The 22,677-nt window shown below is 42.5% G+C and overlaps 1 protein-coding gene across 5 annotated transcripts in view; it reads right to left on the reverse strand.

Annotated features, from left to right (window-relative positions):
* LRP1B (LDL receptor related protein 1B) overlaps positions 1 to 22,677 on the reverse strand; it is a 2,012,817-nt gene that overhangs the window by 131,655 nt on the left and 1,858,485 nt on the right. For all 5 annotated transcript variants that reach the window (XM_075317168.1, XM_075317164.1, XM_075317167.1 and 2 more), the window contains exons 70-74: positions 19,297 to 19,403; positions 18,207 to 18,339; positions 6,501 to 6,623; positions 3,581 to 3,703; positions 3,182 to 3,316 (exon numbers count right to left, since the gene is read on the reverse strand). In XM_075317168.1, coding sequence (XP_075173283.1) covers positions 3,182 to 3,316; positions 3,581 to 3,703; positions 6,501 to 6,623; positions 18,207 to 18,339; positions 19,297 to 19,403 — 621 coding nt within the window. The remainder of the gene's footprint in view (positions 1 to 3,181; positions 3,317 to 3,580; positions 3,704 to 6,500; positions 6,624 to 18,206; positions 18,340 to 19,296; positions 19,404 to 22,677) is intronic.

Below are 22,677 nucleotides of genomic sequence, written 5' to 3' on the forward strand. Positions count from 1 at the left end.
TTTTAAATTTTGGGTGTTTCTAAGAAATAATAAAATAGTATAGATTTTTATTTTAAATGTATTGTTTCAATTTAGATATTTTTTAATCCTCCATAAATATTAGAAAAAAATAAAGAAAACTATGTGTAATATTAGGCTCTGTCTCTAACTTTTCCCTTTGTCTCTAACTTTTCCCTCTGCATCTAGCTCCTCCCTCTGAATCTAGCTCCTTCCTCTGCCTCTTGCTCCTCCCTCTGTATCTAGCTCCTCCCTCTGCATCTAGCTCCTCCCTCTGCCTCTAGCTCCTTCCTCTGCCTCTAGCTCCTTCCTCTGCATCTAGCTCCTTCCTCTGCATCTAGCCCCTCCCTCTGCATCTAGCTCCTTCCTGCCTTTACCTTTTCCATCTAGCTTGTATCTCTGCCTCTAACTACTCCCTCTGTATCAAGCTTTTCCCTCTGCCTCTAGCTCCTTCCTCTGCCTCTAGCTCCTCCTTCTGCCTCTGGCTCCTCCCTCTGCCTCTAGCTCCTCCCTCTGCCTCTAGCTCCTCCCTCTGCCTCTAGCTTTTCTCTCTATATCTAGCTTTTCCCTCAGCCTCTAGCTTTTACATATGCATCTAGCTCCTCCCTTTGCCTGTAGCTTTTCTCTCTGCATCTAGTTCCTCCCTCTGCCTTTACCTTTTCCATCTAGCTTTTATCTCTGCCTCTAACTCCTCCCTCTGTATCAAGCTTTTTCCTCTGCCTCTATCTCCTCCTTCTGCCTCTAGCTCCTCCTTCTGCCTCTGGCTCCTCCCTCTGCCTCTAGCTCCTCCCTCTGCCTCTAGCTCCTCCCTCTGCCTCTAGCTTTTCTCTCTATATCTAGCTCCTCCCTCAGCCTCTAGCTCCTCCCTCTGCCTCTAGCTCCTCCCTCTGCCTCTAGCTTTTCTCTCTATATGTAGCTCCTCCCTCAGCCTCTAGCTTTTACATATGCATCTAGCTCCTCCCTTTGCCTGTAGCTTTTCTCTCTGCATATAGCTCCTCCCTCTGCCCCTAATTTTTCCCTCTGCATCTAGCTCCTCCCTCTGCCTCAAGCTCCTCCTTCTGCACCTAGCTCCTCCTTCCTCCCCTCTATCATAGAATCTCATCAGCACCAGCTGCCATCTCCTATCTCAGTAATGGGAAAGTCTTCACTGAACATAGATTTGACCTCAGAATTGAGAATTTTGATAATAACCGATCAATTCTGGCAGAGAAAGAAGAAAATCTGTCTGATAAGATATATTACAAAGTTGTTTTTTTTTCTTGTGTATAACTGATTTATTAAATCAAAATTAAAACGACAGTTACTCTTTAAAGTAGCAGCAGAAGTGTTTGTAATGATTTTTCACTAGGTGATAGTAAAAATGATATATTAAGTGAGCATGTTGTTAGAATGGCATAAATGTCTTAACATTCTGCCTTTTCTTTGTATTTCAGGTTTATACTGATTTAGCAAAAGTCTCATTGCCTGAGTGTGAGCTGAAAAGCAATATATTTCAATTTAATTGAGATTGGCTGGGCATGGAATGAACGCCCTCTTTGCTTTCACTCGTTAATTGCATTATTCCGCGTCTCACTAGCTCCGTGCCCTCTTGGCATGCATTTTAAATAGTTGGTTTATATTATTTAGAAAGAAAAAGTATACATCTGAAGGAATCTGGTGGGGACTGGAGAAACACAAACACCAGGGCATGTATGAGAAGCGGTGGGGATTGTATTTAGTTTGTTTGAATCAATAGCCAAAATTTTTTGCTAAAATTTTGTAATAGGTTCCTGGTTATCAAACTTTAGGCTGCCCGAGTCTCCATCAATTATCAACGCACAGGAATTATCTATATCTATCGTTATCTATATTTAGCACTAACAATGTAATCTTGGAGTTTCCATATCACTATCTATATTAAAAATACAGAAATCTTCCATTTTTCACACTGGATATTTACCTTAAAACTAAATTCACACTTTCTGTAATGTACAGACGATTTTCTAGCAGTCTTATCACCATCACATATAGTATTCAATAACAAGTAACACCTCTGTATACAGTATATAACACAAGATCCACCATTCACAATAGGTGATGTCACAGCTCACCTCCTCCTCCTGTACAATGACTGATAACAGCTCTATAGTCAGTATATAACACAAGATCCACCATTCACAATAGGTGATTTCACAGCTCACCTCCTCCTGTACAATGACTGATAACAGCTCTATAGTCAGTATATAACACAAGATCCACCATTCACAATAGGTGATATCACAGCTCACCTCCTCCTACTCCTGTACAATAACAAAACACCTCTATATATAGTAAATAATGACGGACCCACCATTCACAATAGGTAATATCACAGCTCACCTCTTCCTCTTTTAAAATGACTGATAACACCTCTATATACAGTAGATAACACAGGATCCACCATACACAATAGGTGATGTCACAGCTCACCTCCTCCTCTAAAATTACTGATAACTCCACTATGTACAGCAGATAACACAGGATCCACCATTCACAATAGGTGATATCACAGCTCACCTCCTTCTGTACAATGACTGATAACACCTCTATATACAGTAGATTACACCATATCCACCATTCACAATACGCAATTTCACAGCTCACCTCCTCCACCTCCTGTACAATTACTTATAACACCTCTATATACAGTAGATAACACAGGAACCACTATTCGTTATAGGTGATGTCACAGCTCACCTCCTCATACTCCTGAACAATGACATAACATTTCTATATATAGTAGATAATGCAGGACCCTCCTTCTCCTTCTGTACAATGACTGATAACACCCATATATACTGTAGATAACAGAGGATCCACCATTCACAATAGGTGATATCACAGCTCACCTCCTCCTCCTTTACAATGACTGATGACACCACTATATATAGTAGATAATACAGGACCGATCATTCACACTGGGTGATTTTCTGATGATACATTCCCTTTAAAATCAAATCATAATATAATAGAATACATTCATTATTATTTTTTTTTTGGGGGGAAGGGCAAAAATAAAGAAACAACAACCGAAAGGTAGCAACTGGTCATTGTTCTATGCGCAGCTGATAATCATTCCTATTTATGCTTAATAAACAACGAGAAGAGAACAAATCGGAGCACTTTCCCTTCCAGCGCGGCTTTTCTAATAGTATAGTGGCCGCACCTGCTTTGCATCCTCGCTCATCGCTGCCGTCTCCGCAGTCATCGAACTGGTCGCACTGCAGGTCGGACGCCACGCACTTCTTGTTATTGCAGGTAAATTCATCCTTCTTGCACGGTTTCACTTTCTGCCTTGTTCCTACCAACATTTTACATAAACAAAATAAATCACCATTAGCGCTCACCCCTCATTAGCATGCAGCCGTCACCCGGAGCCGCTGACCAAGAAGCAGGAAGGTTCCTCATGCGTTTCAAATATAATTGTTTCGGCACCTAATTTATAGCGCACATAAACTTTCAATTAAGACTTCAATTAAGGTCAATTATGGTTTTTTTTTTCCGAAGGTTCCTCTCAAATTACATTAATTTAGTCCCTGAGCCCCGTAGAGTAAATTCCACGTACCACAGTGCCCCTCGTCGGAGTTATCTCCGCACTCATCCAGGTCGTTGCAGAGCTGCTCCGTCCTCAGGCACATGCGGTTATTATGACATCGGAAAGGCCTCGTCAACGGGCAAGGAAATTTGGCTTAGAAACAAAAATGGCACAAAATCAATATTACAAAAAGTTTTTTTGCTTAAAAAATTAGGACAATCTAATACCAGAAAATTACTTTTACTGATAAGTAATAGCTGGGGGAGGGGGTCCCTCATAAATCACAAGAACAGGGCTATAAATGCCCCATATATATGGAGCGGTGGCCAGTATCCGCCTTATTTTGGCCATAAAGGACCAATAGAATTTTTCTCATTTTTGAGTTGTTGCATTGCATGAGCCATAACGGTCTTAAGGCTGCTTTACACGCAGCGATATCGCTGGTGAAAGCACCCGCCCCCGTCAGTTGTGCGTCACGGGCAAATCGCTGCCCATGGCGCACAACATCACTAGGATCCGTCACATGTACTTACCTGCCTAGCGACGTCGCTGTGGCCGGCGAATCGCCTCCTTTCTAAGGGGGCGGTTTGTTCAGCGTCACTAAGCGGCCACCCAATAGAAGCGGAGGGGCGGAGATGAGCGGGCCGAACATCCCGCCCACCTCCTTCCTTCCGCATTGCGGGCGGCCGCAGGTACGATGTTGTTCCTCGTTCCTGCGGTGTCCCACATAGCGATGTATGCTACCGCTGGGACGACGAACAACCTGCGTCCTGCAACAGCAACGATATTTGGGATAAGAACGACGCGTCAATGATCAACAATTAGGTGAGTAATTTTTGATTGTTAGTGGTTTCTCGTACGTGTCACACGCAACAATGTCGCTAACGATGCCGGATGTGCGTCACGAATTCCGTGACCCCAACAACATCTCGTTAGCGATGTCGTTGCGTGTAAAGCCCCCTTTACTTTTAAAACTAATTTATTTCTTCTATTTTTGCAGGGGGAGTAATTTATTAGGTATCATTTTTCAGTAAATATAGTAGAGATTAATCTATATGAAATGTTATGAATTTTGCAGTAAATGGAAAAGGTAAAAATTGGAAATTCTGCCATTTTTTTATTTTTCATTTTTATGGAGTTAATTTTTAAAATCTAAAAAGGTCAGCATTTTGGGGGATGAAATTAAAGGGGCTTTCCGAAAATCACAGATTATTCCCTATCAATGGCATGAGATAACTTGCTGATCACTGGAGCTCCAACCATTGGGACCACCCAGTGTTCCAGACAACAGGGCTCCAGGAACTTGAGAAAGGGATTCTATAGAGCACCATCTTGAATAATGGGAGATGAACATGCTCAGTCTCTGCTTGTCACGGGTGACAGTCATGTGGTTTCTGGCGATAGAAGGTCACAACGTTTGGCTGCGCAGAATGCTCCCTGATTTTCCATTGTTCCTGCTGTCAGTATTCATTAGTATAGGTAGCTCTCCTGCTGGATTTATCTCTCTCCTTTTGGACCCAGCAGGAGTTCAACTTCCACCCAACTCCTGATCATCAGTAGTCTCTTGGTGGATATATACCCCTTCCTTCTTTTGAACTGGTGCTGGTGATATTTTCAGTTCCTTCAAACCTAGGTTGCAAACAGGTGGTTTGTACTCCTCTGTGGTATCATTGTTAACTTCTACTAGTCATCTAATGATAAGTAGTTTATGCTTTTCCCCCTGTGTGTCCTCCTTGTGTCTTCTTCTGGAGTTGAGTAAAATCTCATCCCATCCGTTCTCTATTTAGGGCCCAGCACTGGGGAAACCTAGGGTCAGGTATCTGGCTCAGCGCATAGGTGTGGAACCTATCTAGGGTGGTGAGGGACCCCAGAAACCAGCAATAGAGATCCCTAGGGTCAGGTATCCGGCTCAGCGCATAGGTGTGGAACCTACCTAGGGTGGTGAAGGACCCCAGAAACCAGCACTAGAGACACTTAGGGTCAGGTATCCGGCTCAGCGCATAGGTATGGAACCTACCTAGGGTGGTGAGGGACCCCAGAAACCAGCAATAGAGATACCTAGGGTCAGGTATCCGGCTCAGCGCATAGGTGTGGAACCTACCTAGGGTGGTGAGGGACCCCAGAAACCAGCACTAGAGACACCTATGATCAGGTATCCGGCTCAGCACATAGTTGTGGAATCTACCTAGCCTAGGGTGGTGAGGGACCCCAGAAACCAGCATTAGAGACAGCTAGGGTCAGGTATCCGGCTCAGCGCATAGGTGTGGAACCTACCTAGGGTGGTGAGGGACCCCAGGGACCAGTACTAAGGATACCTAGGGTCAGGTATCTGGCTCGGCGCATAGGTGTGGAACCTACCTAGGGTGGTGATGGACCCCAGGGAGCAGCGATAGGTTCGGTCAGGGATCACCATCTTGCCTTTCCCTAGACATAGGGACTCTCTTCCCTTCCCTTTTGCTTGGTACTTCCCTGTACCTAGCATGACAATACTGCATTCATTGCCAACCAAACAGCCAGAGAATGCTGCATACAGCGCTCCGCTCTTTTCGCACTACCACTCCACTCAAGACTGAGTTCTCAGGTTCCATAGCCTCGTTTTTGTGTTGACTGAGGGTCCCATTGGTGAGAACCCCAGTGATCAGCATATTATGTCCCCTATCCTATAAATAAAGCATAATTTGGAAATTTAGGAATACTCCTTTGTGGTGAAACTGGGGAATTTTGGGCATATGTTCTTAAAATTCTGCATTGTGCTGTTTTTCTGTTTTTCCTGCCAAAAATTACTACAAAAAGTATCGCCTGCCTTATCTCAGCCAATAAGGTCTTTCCCCCACAAAGTCTGACACTGTCAGCACTGATTGAACCTGTATTACAATGTATTTACACAACCATAGTTTGTGATTAGACTGATCGCAGGCTTCTTAGTTCCCGAGGAAAGTAAGTATCTTACCACACATTTCGGGCACTTCATCGGAGTTGTCTCCGCAATCATCTTCCCCATCACACAGCCATATCCGCAGCTTACACAGGGTGTTATTGCACAGGAACTCATCGGCTCTGCATATATTTTCTCCTTAAAAAGAGATGACAGTGATTAATTCTAGCATAAATATGGAATAATGAGACATGGTCGCACGCTCCAATGATCATGCTCTACTAGAGAAGAAATGTATAAATCATATGTAGAAGGTCTATTGTTACAAATCATCATAATTAGCTTTATGATACATCGACACAATTAGGTTGTGTGTACCTGCGGCTGCTATTTCGGGACACTTGGCAAGTATGAGCGTCCCATCTACCCAACTGTAAGGCCAGGTTCAGACATGGGTAATAGGGATGCAATTCTGCACCTGTATTATGGATGGAAATCCTGGCCTGACCCAAACTGACCATCTATCTGGAATACAGTATATGAATCTACAGGGACTGGCCCAATATTTCAAAAATAGTCCTAACACAATTTGTGGTGTTACGGGTGGCCAACGTGGGTGAAGTTTACACAAACCATGTCCACAAATGGGCATTTCTAGACTGGGGGTGTAAGTAAACACAAAGCCAATGATAGACAACCTCCTTAGAGGACAGTTACACTTCTCCGTCATTTGTTTGCTGTCAGTGATTTGTCCACTTCAACTGAACTTCAGAATTTTCAGACCAATGTCTGAACTAGAAGAGACGCAATTAAAGTGGTTGTCTAGGATTAGGGAACGGACCTGCCATGAGGATAAGGAAATAGCTCAGATTTGCCCAAATTCAGCTGGGATATTTGATTTGCATCAAACTGCCGGTAAGATACATTTATTATGATCTGACGTCGCTACAGAACATGATAGAGGGAAGTAAAAGGGTTAAAAAAAACAATGTCAGGCTACCACTAGGTGGTGCTGACACTCAGGTAGGAAAACTATACCTGAGTGTAATACTACGGAGGTCGCCAAACTAAACGTAAGAGTAGTCAATCAGAAAAGGGTCAATGCCAGGATGTCACGTCTGAGCCAAGGAGGAAAACTAGCCACAGTCAAGAACAGAGCCGAGGTCAGATGCCGGGAGACAAACTTCACAGGAGAAACACTGGTGAGGGCAGAAGAACTGGGGAACACAGAGGTAAGACTGGGCAGGAGAGATAGAGGCCGGAACAAGAAGGAAAAGCGGAGGTCAGGCAGGGCTGGAGGGACGGAGGTCAGGTAGGGTAGGTGGGACATACTGTAGGTCAGACAGAACAGGAGAGACAGAGGTCGGGACAATGGTACCAGGTAGTAGGGAAACCGAGCAGAGCACACTCACAGGAGTAGCATGACGCCAAGCCGGAAATATCACTGGCGGCGTCCTGGAAGCAGCAGAGCCCAGATATGGCAGCGTGATCCCCAGAACGAGGTCACGCAATACAGGCCCCTCCCCTGAGACCCAATTCCCGGAACCGATACCTGCACTGGATCTGCTGCGCAGAGCCATGCAGGATTCATGACAACCACATTATACTCAACTGTACGGTCAACAAATACCGGTAAAAGGCCATGAAGCAGTTAGAGAAATGTAGAGACTTGTGGCAATCTATTGAACTGCAAATAATCTACCCATATCTAAGCAAATCCAGAAAACAAGACGTGTTTGGGGTTCTTGAGAGTCTTAAGTTGAGAAATAGAGATGCAAAAGATCAAGAGCCTCAATTATCCAAACTGTCTGAAAGAAAAACTGTTTGTTGCCCTTAGTATATCCCATAATCATATTTTTAAATATTTTATGACATCTTATCATAGACGACAGTGACGATCTGACACTTGGATACAATGTAAAGTAATCAGTGTCCAGCTTGTATAGCAATGTAAATTTGGTGCCCTCTAAATAACTCACACAGTCACTGATGTCTAAACTGTTGGCAACAAAAGTGAGTACACCCCTAAGTGAAAATGGTCAAATTGTACTCGATTAGCCATTTGTGCTCCCCGATGTCATGGGAATCATTAGTGTTACAAGGTCTCAGGTGTGTTAGATTTGGTGTTATTGCTCACACACGCTCTCATACTGGAAGTTCATCATGGCTCCTCAAGGCAAAGAATTCTCTGAGGATCTGAAAAAAGAAATGGATGTTGTACATAAAGTTGGCCGAGGCTATAAGAAGATTGTCAACACCCTGAACCTAAGCTGCAGCATGGTGGCCAAGACCATACAGCGGTATAACAAGACAGAATCCATGCAGAACAGGCCTCACCATGGTCGACCAATGAAGTTGAGTGCACGTGCTTAGCGTCATATGCAGAGGTCGTCTTTTCAGAATAGACCTATGAGTGCTGCCAGCATTGCTGCAGAGGTTACAGGGGTGGGGGTCCGCCTGTCAGTGCTGAGACCATACAACGCACACTGCAGAAGATACAGGGGTGGGGGGGGTCCGCCTGTCAGTGCTCAGACCATACACCGCACACTGCAGAGGATAAAGGGGTGGGGGTCCGCCTGTCAGTGCTCAGACCATACACCGCACACTGCAGAAGATACAGGGGCGGGGGGTCCGTCTGTCAGTGCTCGCATGATACGCTGCACACTGCAGATGTTACAGAGTCAGGGGTTATGGCGGTCAGTGCTCAGACCATACATCGTATGTTGCATCACATTGTTCTGTATGGCTGTCGTCAAAGAAGGAAATCTTTTCTTAAGATGATATACAAGAAAGCCAACAAACATTTTCCTGAATACAAGCAGACTAAGGCTGTGGATTACTAGAACCATATCTGTGATCTGATGAGATCAAGAGAAATTTATTTGATTCAGATGGTGTCAGGTGTATTTGGAGGCAACCAGGTGAGGAGTACAAAGACAAATGTGTCCTGCCTACAGTCAGGCATGGTGGTGTAGGGTCATGGTTTAGGTCTTCATGAGTACTGCCAGCTGTAAGGAGCAGTTCATTGAGGGAACTATGAATGCCAACATGCACTGTGAATGACAAACTGAAGAAGAGCATGATCCCCTCCCTTCATGTTCCAACATGATAACGACCCCAAACACCTCCAAGATGACCACTGCCTTGATAAAGTAACTGAGGGTAAAGACTGGACTGGCTACGTGCCTCCAGACCTAAACCCTATTATGCATCTGTGGGGTCTCCTCAAATGGAAGGTGGAGGAGCACAAGATCTCTAACATCCACCAGCTCCATGATGTTATCACGCAGGATGGAAGAGGATCCAACAGCTCCTGTGAAGTCCTAGTGAACTCTATGCAAAAGACAGTTAAAGCAATGCTGGAAAATAATAGTGACCACACAAAATTTTGACACTATGGGCAATATGTAGCCATTTTCACATAGGGGTGTACTCACTTTTGTTGCCAGTGGTTTAGACACAATGGCTGTGTGTGGAGTTATTAGAGGGCACCAAATGTATACTGTTATACAAGCTGCGCACTGACACTGTACATTGTATCAAAGGGTCACATCTTCGGTGTTGTCCCATGAACAGATCTTATAAAATATTTGCGATATACTGTATTTATGGCCATTTTTTACTGTTGTAAAATGTACCAGATATGGTAATAATGGTTTCATCACGCAGAAACAAAATAATTCTTGAAGTTGTGCATTGTTGTCTGCAATATTTTTCTCTTCATACCGGCTTGATGTTTGAAGCTTGTCAATAAAGTGCAAATTGCAGCATATTTTCTGTAGCTCATCCTGGATTCCAGTGAGTCCTGTACTTCAAGCCCTTACATCTCTCTTTGCAATCTTCGAAAACACCCAAAAGACCACTCTACCCTCAATTCAGAGTTTGCATGGCTCTTTTTAGGAATGTGAAGGTTGACTGCTTGAGGAACTGGCAAAAAGTAGAAAAATTACGCGTAGCCCCGGTAGTCAATGACTATCCAAAAATGACTTATTTATACTTCCATTGTTAGAGTGAAGCGCCTTCACTTTTATTGTCTCTATCTGTTAGGCTATCACTTTGCAGTGTGTGTGTGTACATATATATATATACTGTTTTTTGAGTTGGTCAAAAACAATATATTTTATATTTGAATCTCCTTTTTTTGGAAGATTTTTTTTTTAAGAGTTTTTGAATCGTTTTAAGGAGCTTTATTTCCTGTAGCATTTTTTGCAGCCTTTTGATTGGATAGTTTGGAGCTGATTCCATCTGGATCTGCTTCAAGTAAAGTAACATGAACTTTCTTTTTTCCCGCAAGACATTTTTCAAAACTTGAAGCAAAAAAAAAAAAAAGATGCTCAAACATATGAACAGTAAAGTGTTTTTTATAAAAGAAATGAATAGAAAGAGGTTTCCAAATAATGTATCCGATCAAAAGCTTTTAAAAAAATGTGTGCGTACAACTACATACTATCTATATCTGTAAAGTTTAAACCATGTTTTGTAGAGTATTTTATTTAATTAAAGTAGCTCTATCCATAATTTATATTATCATAAGACAAATCCATCTACTTGACACCTCCATTCTCCAATTAGCCGACCCATTAGACCAGACCTGTGCAAGGGGCGGCCCGCGGTCCACATCCGGCCCGCCTACTCTCTGTGACCGGCCCGCCCGTCTTCAGCCGGTGCAGTGGAGCCGGGCTGCAGCGTGCCGGGCAGGGAGAGATCCTGCAGGTCCACACAGTCAGTGCAGGCAGCAGAACGCAGGAATCTCTCCTCTGTTCCATGCCGGCACTTTCCCTGTGACACATGCACGCGCTGTGATGTTATCAGTACTGTGCTCGTGTGTAATTTCAAAAGTTCCCGCCCAGCCTGCAGGAGAAGAAGCGGCACAGCGGGGGCCTTCACAGAGAGAAGCAGCGGCGGGGACCCCTCGGAGAAGAGCATCAGCGCAGCCAGGGCCTGTACAACAGAAGGAGTAGCTCAGCGGGGGGCCTGTACGGAGGTGCCTGAGGACGGGGACAATAACAAGGGAGAAGTAAGTGTGACTAATAAGCTGAGGAGGGGACAATGGGGGAGGGGGGTCTGGTGACTAATACTGGGATGTAGTGGTGTAGTTTTACAGGTGTAGTATATGGTGTTGTGTATATAGTGATGTAGTATATAGTGGTGTAGTACATGGGGTGTAGTGATGTGGTTTTATTACACGTGTAGTATATGGGTGTGTTGTATATAGTAATGTAGTATATTACAGGTGTACTATATGGAGGTGTAGTATATTACAGGTTTATTATATGGAGGTGTAGTATATTACAGGTTTATTATATGGAGGTGTAGTATATTACAGGTTTATTATATGGAGGTGTAGTATATTACAGGTGCATTATATGGGGGTGTAGTATATTACAGGTGTAGTATATGGGGGGTGTAGTGATGTAGTATATTACAGGCAGGGCCGGCTCCAGGTTTTTGTGGGCCCCGGGCGGAAGAGTCCCAGTGGGCCCCATCCACACACAGACACACATACGTACACATACATATACATATTTAACGACAAACTCACAAAAATACATATAGAACTGACACATCTATACAGTCATATACACTGACATACATAGATACACATCATACATGCCTACAGACACACACACAGCTCTGCTGGATACATAAATACAGACACAGCGCTGCTACATACATACACACATAGCTCTGCTACATACACACATAGCTCTGCCACATACACACATAGCTCTGCCACATACATACACACATAGCTCTGCCACATACACACATAGCTCTGCTATATACATACACACATAGCTCTGCTATATACATACACACCTAGCTCTGCTATATACATACACACATAGCTCTGCTATATACATACACACCTAGCTCTGCTATATACATACACACATAGCTCTGCTATATACATGCACACATAGCTCTGCTATATACATACACACCTAGCTCTGCCACATACACACATAGCTCTGCTATATACATACACACATAGCTCTGCCACATACACACATAGCTCTGCTATATACATACACACATAGCTCTGCTATATACATACACACCTAGCTATGCTATATACATACATACATAGCTCTGCTATATACATACACACATAGCTCTGCTATATACATACACACCTAGCTCTGCTATATACATACACACATAGCTCTGCTATATACATACACACATAGCTCTGCTATATACATACACACATAGCTCTGCTACATACATACACACATAGCTCTGCTATATACATACACACATAGCTCTGCTACATACATACACACATAGCTCTGCTATATACATACACACCTAGCTCTGCTATATACATACACACCTAGCTCTGCTATATACATACACACATAGCTCTGCTATATACATACACACATAGCTCTGCTATATACATACACACATAGCTCTGCTACATACATACACACATAGCTCTGCTATATACATACACACATAGCTCTGCTATATACATACACACATAGCTCTGCTACATACATACACACATAGCTCTGCTATATACATACACACATAGCTCTGCTACATACATACACACATAGCTCTGCTATATACATACACACCTAGCTCTGCTATATACATACACACCTAGCTCTGCTATATACATACACACATAGCTCTGCTACATACATACACACATAGCTCTGCTATATACATACACACATAGCTCTGCTACATACATACACACATAGCTCTGCTATATACATACACACATAGCTCTGCTATATACATACACACCTAGCTCTGCTATATACATACACACCTAGCTCTGCTATATACATACACACATAGCTCTGCTATATACATACACACCTAGCTCTGCTATATACATACACACCTAGCTCTGCTATATACATACACACCTAGCTCTGCTATATACATACACACATAGCTCTGCTACATACACACATAGCTCTGCTATATACATACACACCTAGCTCTGCTATATACATACACACCTAGCTCTGCTATATACATACACACCTAGCTCTGCTATATACATACACACCTAGCTCTGCTATATACATACACACCTAGCTCTGCTATATACATACACACCTAGCTCTGCTATATACACACACACCTAGCTCTGCTACATACAGACAGAGACAGACACGCGCGGCTCCGGGGGGGGGCATAAATCGGGGTTGGGGAGGGCACATACCGCTCAGGTCACGGTGGAGAGGGGGCCCACACAGCGCCGGAGGGACACGCTGTGCTGGGGGTCGCTGGCTGGCACTGCAACTCTCATCTGTGGGACTGAGCAGGATGCCGGTCTGTAGCTCCGCCCACAGATGAAGTTCAAACCAGGAAGTCTGCGCGCCTTAAAGAGACGGCGCCGCAGATTCCTGCCGAGGACTGCGGTCCCCGGAACTCGGCCCGGGGACCGCAGAACTAAGGAGAGTGGGCCCCGGCCAAGGTGCACCAGAGCTGACGAGGCCGAGTGGGCCCCCCCGGCTCTCCAGGGCCCCGGCATTTGCCCGGATATGCCGGGTGCTGACGCCGGCCCTGATTACAGGTGTAGTATATGGGGGGTGTAGTGATGTATATTACAGGTGTACTATATGGAGGTGTAGTATATTACAGGTTTATTATATGGAGGTGTAGTATATTACAGGTTTATTATATGGAGGTGTAGTATATTACAGGTTTATTATATGGAGGTGTAGTATATTACAGGTTTATATGGAGGTGTAGTATATTACAGGTTTATTATATGGAGGTGTAGTATATTACAGGTGTATTATATGGGGGTGTAGTATATTACAGGTGTAGTATATGGGGGGTGTAGTGATGTAGTATATTACAGGTGTAGTATATAGGGGTGTAGTGATGTATATTACAGGTGTAGTATATGGGGTGTAATGATGTAGTATATTACAGGTGTAGTATATAGTGGTGTAATATAATACAGGTGTATATGGGGGTATAGTGATGTATATTACAGGTGTAGTATATAGGGGTATAGTGATGTAGTATATTACAGGTGTAGTATATGGAGGGGGTGTAGTGATGTAGTATATTACAGGTTTAGTATATATGGGGTGTAGTGATGTAGTTTATTACAGGTGTAGTATATGGAGGGGTGTAGTCATGTAGTATATTGGGTAGAACGGAGTTAATTATATTAGTCCGGCCCTCTAAACCAATCCCAATTTCTCATGCGGCCAGATGGAAAAATTAATTGCCCACCCCTGCATTAGACCAATAACCAACGCTCAGATCTATGACTTGTGGTCAACTCATGACTATCACTACACAGTAGGCTTTTGGTCAACTGGCAATATACCTGTCAAATTGGGAAGATTAGGCCATACCAAAGAAGGCTGAAAAAAAAATCTAACTTGAGTTCCCATTTTTGGCAGACAAGTTTGCCTTTGGCCATCATAAATGATTATGGAGAACTTCTAAACATCGGTTGACCAAAATATTTTGAACCAACCATCTCTAACAGTTTTTATCTTAAGTGTATAGGCAGCTCGAGTCCATTTAGTAGAACAAGTGGATTACTCACAATGTCATTCTACATATTTCCTTAAAGTGCTAGTTACAAGATTTTGGGGGGAGTGTGTCTAAGACCATATATAGTCTCCTTAGCCTTGTATTTGCCCACATAAAAAGGTTAGTTCCCACTATCTACTCGTAGAGTTAAAATAGATAGTTACACTTGTAGATGACATCAAAGCCTCATTGTCTATAGTGGAAAGGCAGCTGCGTATGCGCAACTTTCTTTATTAACTTGAGAATTGTTGCTGCTTTCTCAGCCATTTTTACTACTCCCATACAAGTAACTGAAAAATGCTGCACAAGGGTATGATATCAGCACTTTGATGTGTACCAAAGACAATGGAGAGGTGGAAATGTGTTGTGCATAGGTGGCTGCGCATGCACAATTCTCTTTATTAACCTGAGAATTGTTGCTGCTTTCTCAGCCATTTTTACTACTACCATACAAGTAAGTGAAATATGCTGCACAAGGGTATGAGATCAAAGCTTTGTTGTGTATCAAAGGCAATGGAGAGGTGGCCATGTGTAGTGATGGGCAGCTACGCATGCACAACACTCTTTATTAACTTGAGAATTGTTGTGCTTTCTCAGCCATTTCTACAACTCCATAGAAGTAACTGAGAAATGCTGAACAAGGGTATGAGATCAAGGCTTCGTTGTGAATCAAAGGCAATAAATAGGTGGCCATGTGTAGTGGATAGGCAGCCGCGCATGCGCAACACTCTTTATTAACTTGAGAATTGTTGCTGCTTTCTCAGCTATTTTTAATACTCCCATACAAGTAAGTGAAATATTTAATAAATTTGTAAAGCTTCAATGAAACTTCCTATATATTATACATTTATGCAAATGTCGTTTGTTTTAATGCAATAATTCCGTTACTTTTGAAGAATGGCCATCCTAAAATATAATAACAGTCATTAATGCTAAAACAACTATATTTTGGATGAAAACCTGAGACTAGTAAATGTCAGGGCGAGCACAGCTGTTGAGATGCATTATGGAGTTTATACAGCTGCCCCGACGGCTATATTTACAATGAATGGCAGTTGTGTCGTTCCGTATAATGAAGAACTGTGGGATGATTTTTTATTCTTGTGTACGGCAATTTCCAGCGAATGGATTTAGAAATATTACTTATTCAGCGTTCCCTATGTGTTTTTTGTTTATTGAAGTAAAATCTCGAGAGGGGTTTTTTTATACTTATTTGTGCTAATTTAGCTTTTAATGTTAGATCAATGACCTATTTTTGCTTTGTGAATCCATAGGCTGCGCTGATCGGAATCTAACGTTTTTCTTTCACAAGGACTTGGGAGCAATTGACTATTTTCAACACGGTCATTGGTAGTCAACAAGTGTTATTTTATTGCAGCCAATGTATAAAATGGAAATGGGGAATCCGGAAAAGGACAGACTGGATACAACAGCTCAGCAACTGTTTAACCATCTATAATCTTTCAATGGCACTTAGGGCAGAGTTCAATGTCCTTGAAGGTTACAATTCACAGGTTCTCAGCTCCAAACATCAAACGAGATGGGACCATCCAAAGCTGAGCACCCCTTTCTCAATGAACGTTCTGATCGTTGGAGGTCAAATGAAAGGGACTCCCACATTTGGTGGTCTACTTCGGTCATACTGGTCCTCTATTTTTGAGAGTTACTTCCAGGTTTTGGGTACATGCTTGGTTCCATCTCCCCAGATTGCTCTCCTCTCTCTCTTTCTGGGTAGCTTCTCAACCGTCAAGACAGATGTCTTTAGATTTTTCTTGGCAGTGGCTCAGAATATTATTCCTAGACACTGGAGGTCTCCTGACCTTCCATCTGTGAGGGAATGGATTTCAGAGTTGAACCACCTGGAACGTATGGAATCCCTTATGGTGCATGAGTACGATTCTTGGTACCAACATGCCAAAATTTGGTTTTCCTGGTCTTTATTCAAAGATGGTTTTCAGTTCTCTGCCTCACTTGTTTGATCTGATCATGGCAAGAAAGATACCTAGCCTCCCCTCCTCCCTCCTCTTGTTCTTATCCTCTTCTTCATTCTCTCTTTCTTACTTTCTTCCATAAGTTGTAATCGGAGTTGAACCACCTGGAATGTATGGAATCCCTTATGTCACATGACTACGATTCTTGGTACCAACATGCAAACATTTGGTTCTCCTGGTCTTCATTCAAAGATGGTCCTCAGTTCTCTGCCTGGCTTGTCTGATCTGATCAGGGCAAGAAAGATACCTAGCTTCCCCTTTCCCCTCCTCTTGTTTCTATCCTCTTCTTTCCCCTTCTTCTCTATTCTTCCTTGTCTCTTTCTTTTCTTTCATAAGTTCCATTTTCGGCTTTATCGTAACCGTTGTTGTTTGTTTTTGCTCTATATTGCCTATGTGTAATTTGTGGGTTTGTGCTGAGATTGTTGGTTCCCTCTATTATGTACTTGAGCGGGACTGTAACGGAACTGTGCTATCTTTTCTTCTTAACATTTTCTCAGGACTAGAAGCCTTTTATAAATTGTTATGTCTTTGAAACTTACTTTTGAAAAACTTAATAAAAATTGATTTATGAAAAAAATGAATAGGATTCCCACTTAACCCAAAAAATAAAGTTCTGAAATGCCTTGTCAGAATTAAGTGCTTTGTGCCATCAATAGATTAATTTTCAGTGGAACTACAGAAAAAAAGCCGAACAATGCACCAATTCCCGTAAAGAAGGAATGAATCCAGTAGGAATTCCAGAGCTCTGCCTTCAAGCTCGATGGAGGTTTTCCAGACGGGACCTCCATGGATCCACAAGTTATCACCTACCCTTAAATAACTCTTAATGTTGGGAATTACCCGCCAAGAACTCTCCGTTTTTGCATATCCTCGAGAAAAGATACAACTGTAGGCCATCTTTATGGCATCACGCTCTATAAGCACACATTGTAATGTAGTGTATGAATTTTTCGATGTAACAACGTATTTCAAAAACTGCACAATGACTTTCCCTGATGAGCCTTATCGTGCTGCTCTCATCAAAAAGCCATAAATACATAAATCCACTAAATAAGGCCGAGGGAAAACAGTGTTTTACGAAAGAAAAGTCCTGTCGTTTTAAGCAGATGAAGATGGGTCGCGACGGTCCATGCCACAGTCCCACAGCACTGCATTTATCAGCCTGATCGTGCACAAGGGTGTTACTAGTTTATCAGAGCAGACAAAGAAAATGAGATACACAAGTGCGGATTTAATTTTAGGGTGGGGAATAAGACTGTCTAACCTCTCTCACAGTTATCTTCATCGCTGCCATCTACACAGTCATGGATGCCATCGCAGAGCCACCGGACTGGGATACAATAAGCCTTATTTCGACATCGGAACTGGTTTTCTTTACAGTCGGTCACACAGTCAACCTAAGTAGAAAAAAAAGAAGAAAAAAAGTTGAGTCTGAACTGTGACAATAGCATAACAATTAAAAAGAAGAAAAATCTCATCCACCTGTAATGGAAGACAATCAAACCATACTGTGCATAAGGGTAAAGTATCAAGATGAATTTGCAGAAATATCTGCGAGTAACACATCCCTGACTTCAGCACCGTTCCCAGAAATACTTCTTGACTGATGAACATATACTAATTAATCTCTACATTTTCAGCATGTAGCAAGAATAAGTAGCCCAAATAGGCGAAAGATCTTGTGGATCGACAAGAGGTCTTCCATGCTCTAGGAATAACTTTAGAGTTTCAGAATTTCTTATTGTGACATTCAAGTCAGTGCTTGTCCCTGTTTTCCCACTTCAGTTGCTGGAAGGTTCCACAATTGTGTTGTGGGCTAAGAACACAACTGGATCTGTTGGTGCTTATCAGTCAGGGAGGTATGGGGTCAACTTGTGGCTCCATTCTGTGAGCCTGGGCCAGGGCGTTCATCTATTTAAACCCCCTGAACCTCTGACTCTCACTGCCAGCTAGAGTTTCTCTATTCTTCTTTTTTCCTGTTCTATCTGCTCCTGCTTGCTTGTTGAATTCCTCTTTGACCACATCTTATTTCTTAAATATTGTATGTTTTGGGCCTTGACTACCCGTCTGGTTCTTACATGGCTATTTTGACTTCTTTCACTGCTGTTTCCCTACAGCACTTCCGTGGACGCGATCCAGTGGACACCATTGTAACAGCAGATCCCTGTACAAGGGTGAAGGCCGGCCTAGCTCCAAGTCTGTCTGGTTTAGCATTTTGAGCCTTCGTCCTCTGACAGACGTTATACTTATCAATTGCCAAAAGATAGTATATATTCTTGTAAATTACACTAGAATCACTTGACCCTTAGACTCACTGAAATCAATGTTACCAATACAGGGATGGACCTTCTTACCTCATCGGAGCCATCGGCACAGTCATATTCACCATTGCACCTTAGGTAAGCCGAGATGCAGCCACCACTGTCACAAACGTACTCAGTGGAAGAACAGGTCGGTGAAGCTGTAAGAGAAGATAGATGTACAATGTGATGATATTAAGAAGTATTGGATGATCCATGACAACCCGAGAGAGGTGAATGTCAAAATTTGATTATTCAACTACTCAAACTATTTTATCACTTTTGATGGGCTAATCTGGAACAAAAACATACTGCTGTGTTAGCCGAATGGGTTCTGATATTCCACAGTCTCATACTGGAGGATCACTGTGGTCAATAAGTAGCCTTGAACAAGCCAATCTTCACAGAGGTGTAAAAAAGTAACAAAGGTATGGAACCAAAAATGGTCATAGTTATGGATGAGCGAACCTGAGGTTCGGTTTTCAAATCATCAACCAACTTAAAATAATCAAGGTTCGGGTTTGGGACTCAGATGCTTTACATGCGAACTTCACTCGTGCGACCAACGCTGTGCTCAGGTACACTCGGTGCTCAGCCCTGTGTGAGCCGCTCGCAGTGTTTGAATGGCTCACACTGGGGGTAACATCGGCGTGATTACAATAGTATGCAACCCAAAAAATTGTCTGAAAAAGCCCATCCACCCTTCCCCCCAGAAGTGATCTGTTTATGGCTGGCTGTATGTGGGCGCAGACTCAAACTGCCAATCAGTTACTTGATCTTGGGTTCGGGTCAAGCTCTAACCAGTGGAGGCTCGGCTCGTTAGTGGCCAGCGAACCGAACCTCCACGGAACCGCTCATCTCTATTTATAAGTTTATGTCTACAACATGATTACAGCTAAATTTTAGTTTGCAGAAGTCCAATGCTTCATCAGCTACAACTTTGTTTCAAGGGGTATTCATGACATATCCCTTAATTTATAATGTAGAGGACAGTCTTCTCTTTATGTCTGGGCAAAGTACAGGACATCAAATGTGAATTTGGATCCATTGAATGGCAGATGTGCCTGAAGAGAAGCTAAGCTTAATCTGCGCATGCGCCTGTAAAGAAGCTTAATTTTCTTGGCGCATGCGCAGAATGTGGTGCTATAAAAATCTGGAAATGCAAAAACAGAGATTTCGAAAAAAAACACAACAAAAGAGTGGAACAGGAAATTGAAGCATTTTGAAAGAATTTTAAAAGCTGGAAAATGTTGGAAATCCCTTTTAAATCTAACAATACATAAAATATGAAACTCAGTAAAGACAATGCAGAGTTTTACTTACATGGTAAGTAAGAAGAAAACTAATGCAGTAATGAAATCTATCCTATAATGAGCTGTTTTGTAAAACTTTTTTTTTAAAAAAAGGAAGTAAACTTCATTCAACTGCAAAAAAACATTACCACTAATGGTATTATATTTACATATAAAACAGACATGCCGTTACTTAGCTCTGAACTCAGCCTTCAACAAGAAAACTTCTAAATGTAATTTGTTTTTGAAAGTTGAAAAGTATTTTTCTTGATTCGATCAAAATTTCTTCCAGGGATATGTCTCAGAGCACATTACTGAAGCAATCAGGCACGCTTATCAATCCTGTCTAATTCTGTGTACACCTACAGTCTTAAAATGTTCCAAAAATCATATGCAAGGAGAGAGGAAGAGAATAGGAACTCTAGTGTCACCTATAGGAAGAAGTAATCCTAAAAGTCAATATTGACCCTTTAAAAGGCTTTGCTTCGTGATATAGGATGAGAAAACAGTGTTTCAGCTTTGCACTGATGAGGGGCAAACATCCCAAAACATGTGTCTGGAAATGGATTTCTGGTATGGCTTCTTACCCTACGTAATATGGCAAGGCTCTCAATAGTCAATAGTGACTTTCAGGATTGTAATTTTCAAAATTTGGCAGAAAATGTTTTGTCCTTTATTTGTCTGAAGAGGCTTCTTGCATACTCAAATTCCCAAGGGAGTATTGCATGGCTTATAGGTTTCCCCATATCGACTTGTTATTCTCTATAAGAAGAAATATTGTCAGTTAGATCCCTTTCAGAGGCCTCTAACCCAGCCAAATTAGTTCTCCTGCTTTGCACTGATGAGGGGCAAACACCCCAATACACATATTTACAAATGGGATTTCTGGTTTGGTGTCATATACTTTGAAATGAGGCAAGGCTCTCTAAAAGGTTTATAGTGACTTTCAGGATGGCTATTTTCAAAAAGTGGTACAAAACTTCCTGTCCTCTTCCTTTCTGAAGAGGCTACTTGCATACTCAAATTGCCAGAGGAGTACTGCATGGCCTATACGTATCCTTACGCCATTTTGAATTCAATATTAGAAGAAATGTTAGCAATTAGACCCCTCTCACCCAGCCAAACCAGTTCTTCTGCTTTGTACTGATAAGGGGCAAACACCCCAATACATAGGTTTACAAATGGAATTTCCGGAATGGCTTCTTATCCTAAGTCATTTGGCAAGGCTCTGTAAAAGGTTGATAGTGACTTTTAGAATTGCTATTTTCAATAGGTGGCACAAGAATTCCTGCTCGCTTCCTTTCTGAAGAGGCTACTTGCATACTCAAATTTCCAGGGGAGTATTACATGGTGTAAAAGTGTCCCTACGCCATCTTGAAATTCTGTACTAAAAGAACTCAAAGAAACATTACCATTTAGACTCCTATCAGAAGTCTGTCATCCAGCCAAACCACATTTCCTGCTTTGCACTGATGAGTAGCAAACAACCCAATACATAGGTTTACAAATGGAATTTCTGGTATGGCTTCTTCTCCTAAGTTATTTGGCAAGGCCTGTTAAGGGATCGATTTTGACTTTTAGGGTTCCTAATTTGAATAGGTGGCTACTTGCATTTCAAAATCCCCAAATGGAACATTGCCTGTCCTATAAGATCTCCCATACCAACTTATTACTTTCCACAAGAAGAAACTTTAACCTTTCAACCTCATAAATCACAGTCATTCATACTGCTTGATACATTTACTGCATCTTTGGACTGTCTAGTGCAAGACCATTCACAAAAAAGAAAGAAAAGTTTATTTTTTCATCAGTGTCCGGTATCTGATTTTTATCCATTTCTTGCCTTAGGGGTACTTTGCACACTGCGACATCGCTAGCATCGGCTAGCAATGTCGAGCGTGATAGTACCCGCCACCGTCGCACATGCGATATCTTGTGATAGCTGCCGTAGCGAACATTATCGCTATGGCAGCTTCACACGCACTTACCTGCCCTGCGACGTCGCTCTAGCCGGCGACCCGCCTCCTTCCTAAGTGGGCGTTCCGTGCAGCGTCACAGCGACATCACGCGGCAGGCGGCCGATAGAAGCGCAGGGGCAGAGATGAGTGGGACGTAAACATCCCGCCCACCTCCTTCCTTCTGC

The sequence above is a fragment of the Anomaloglossus baeobatrachus genome, chromosome 7, assembly GCF_048569485.1.
Source record: "Anomaloglossus baeobatrachus isolate aAnoBae1 chromosome 7, aAnoBae1.hap1, whole genome shotgun sequence".
Classification (NCBI taxonomy): Eukaryota; Metazoa; Chordata; class Amphibia; order Anura; family Aromobatidae; genus Anomaloglossus; species Anomaloglossus baeobatrachus.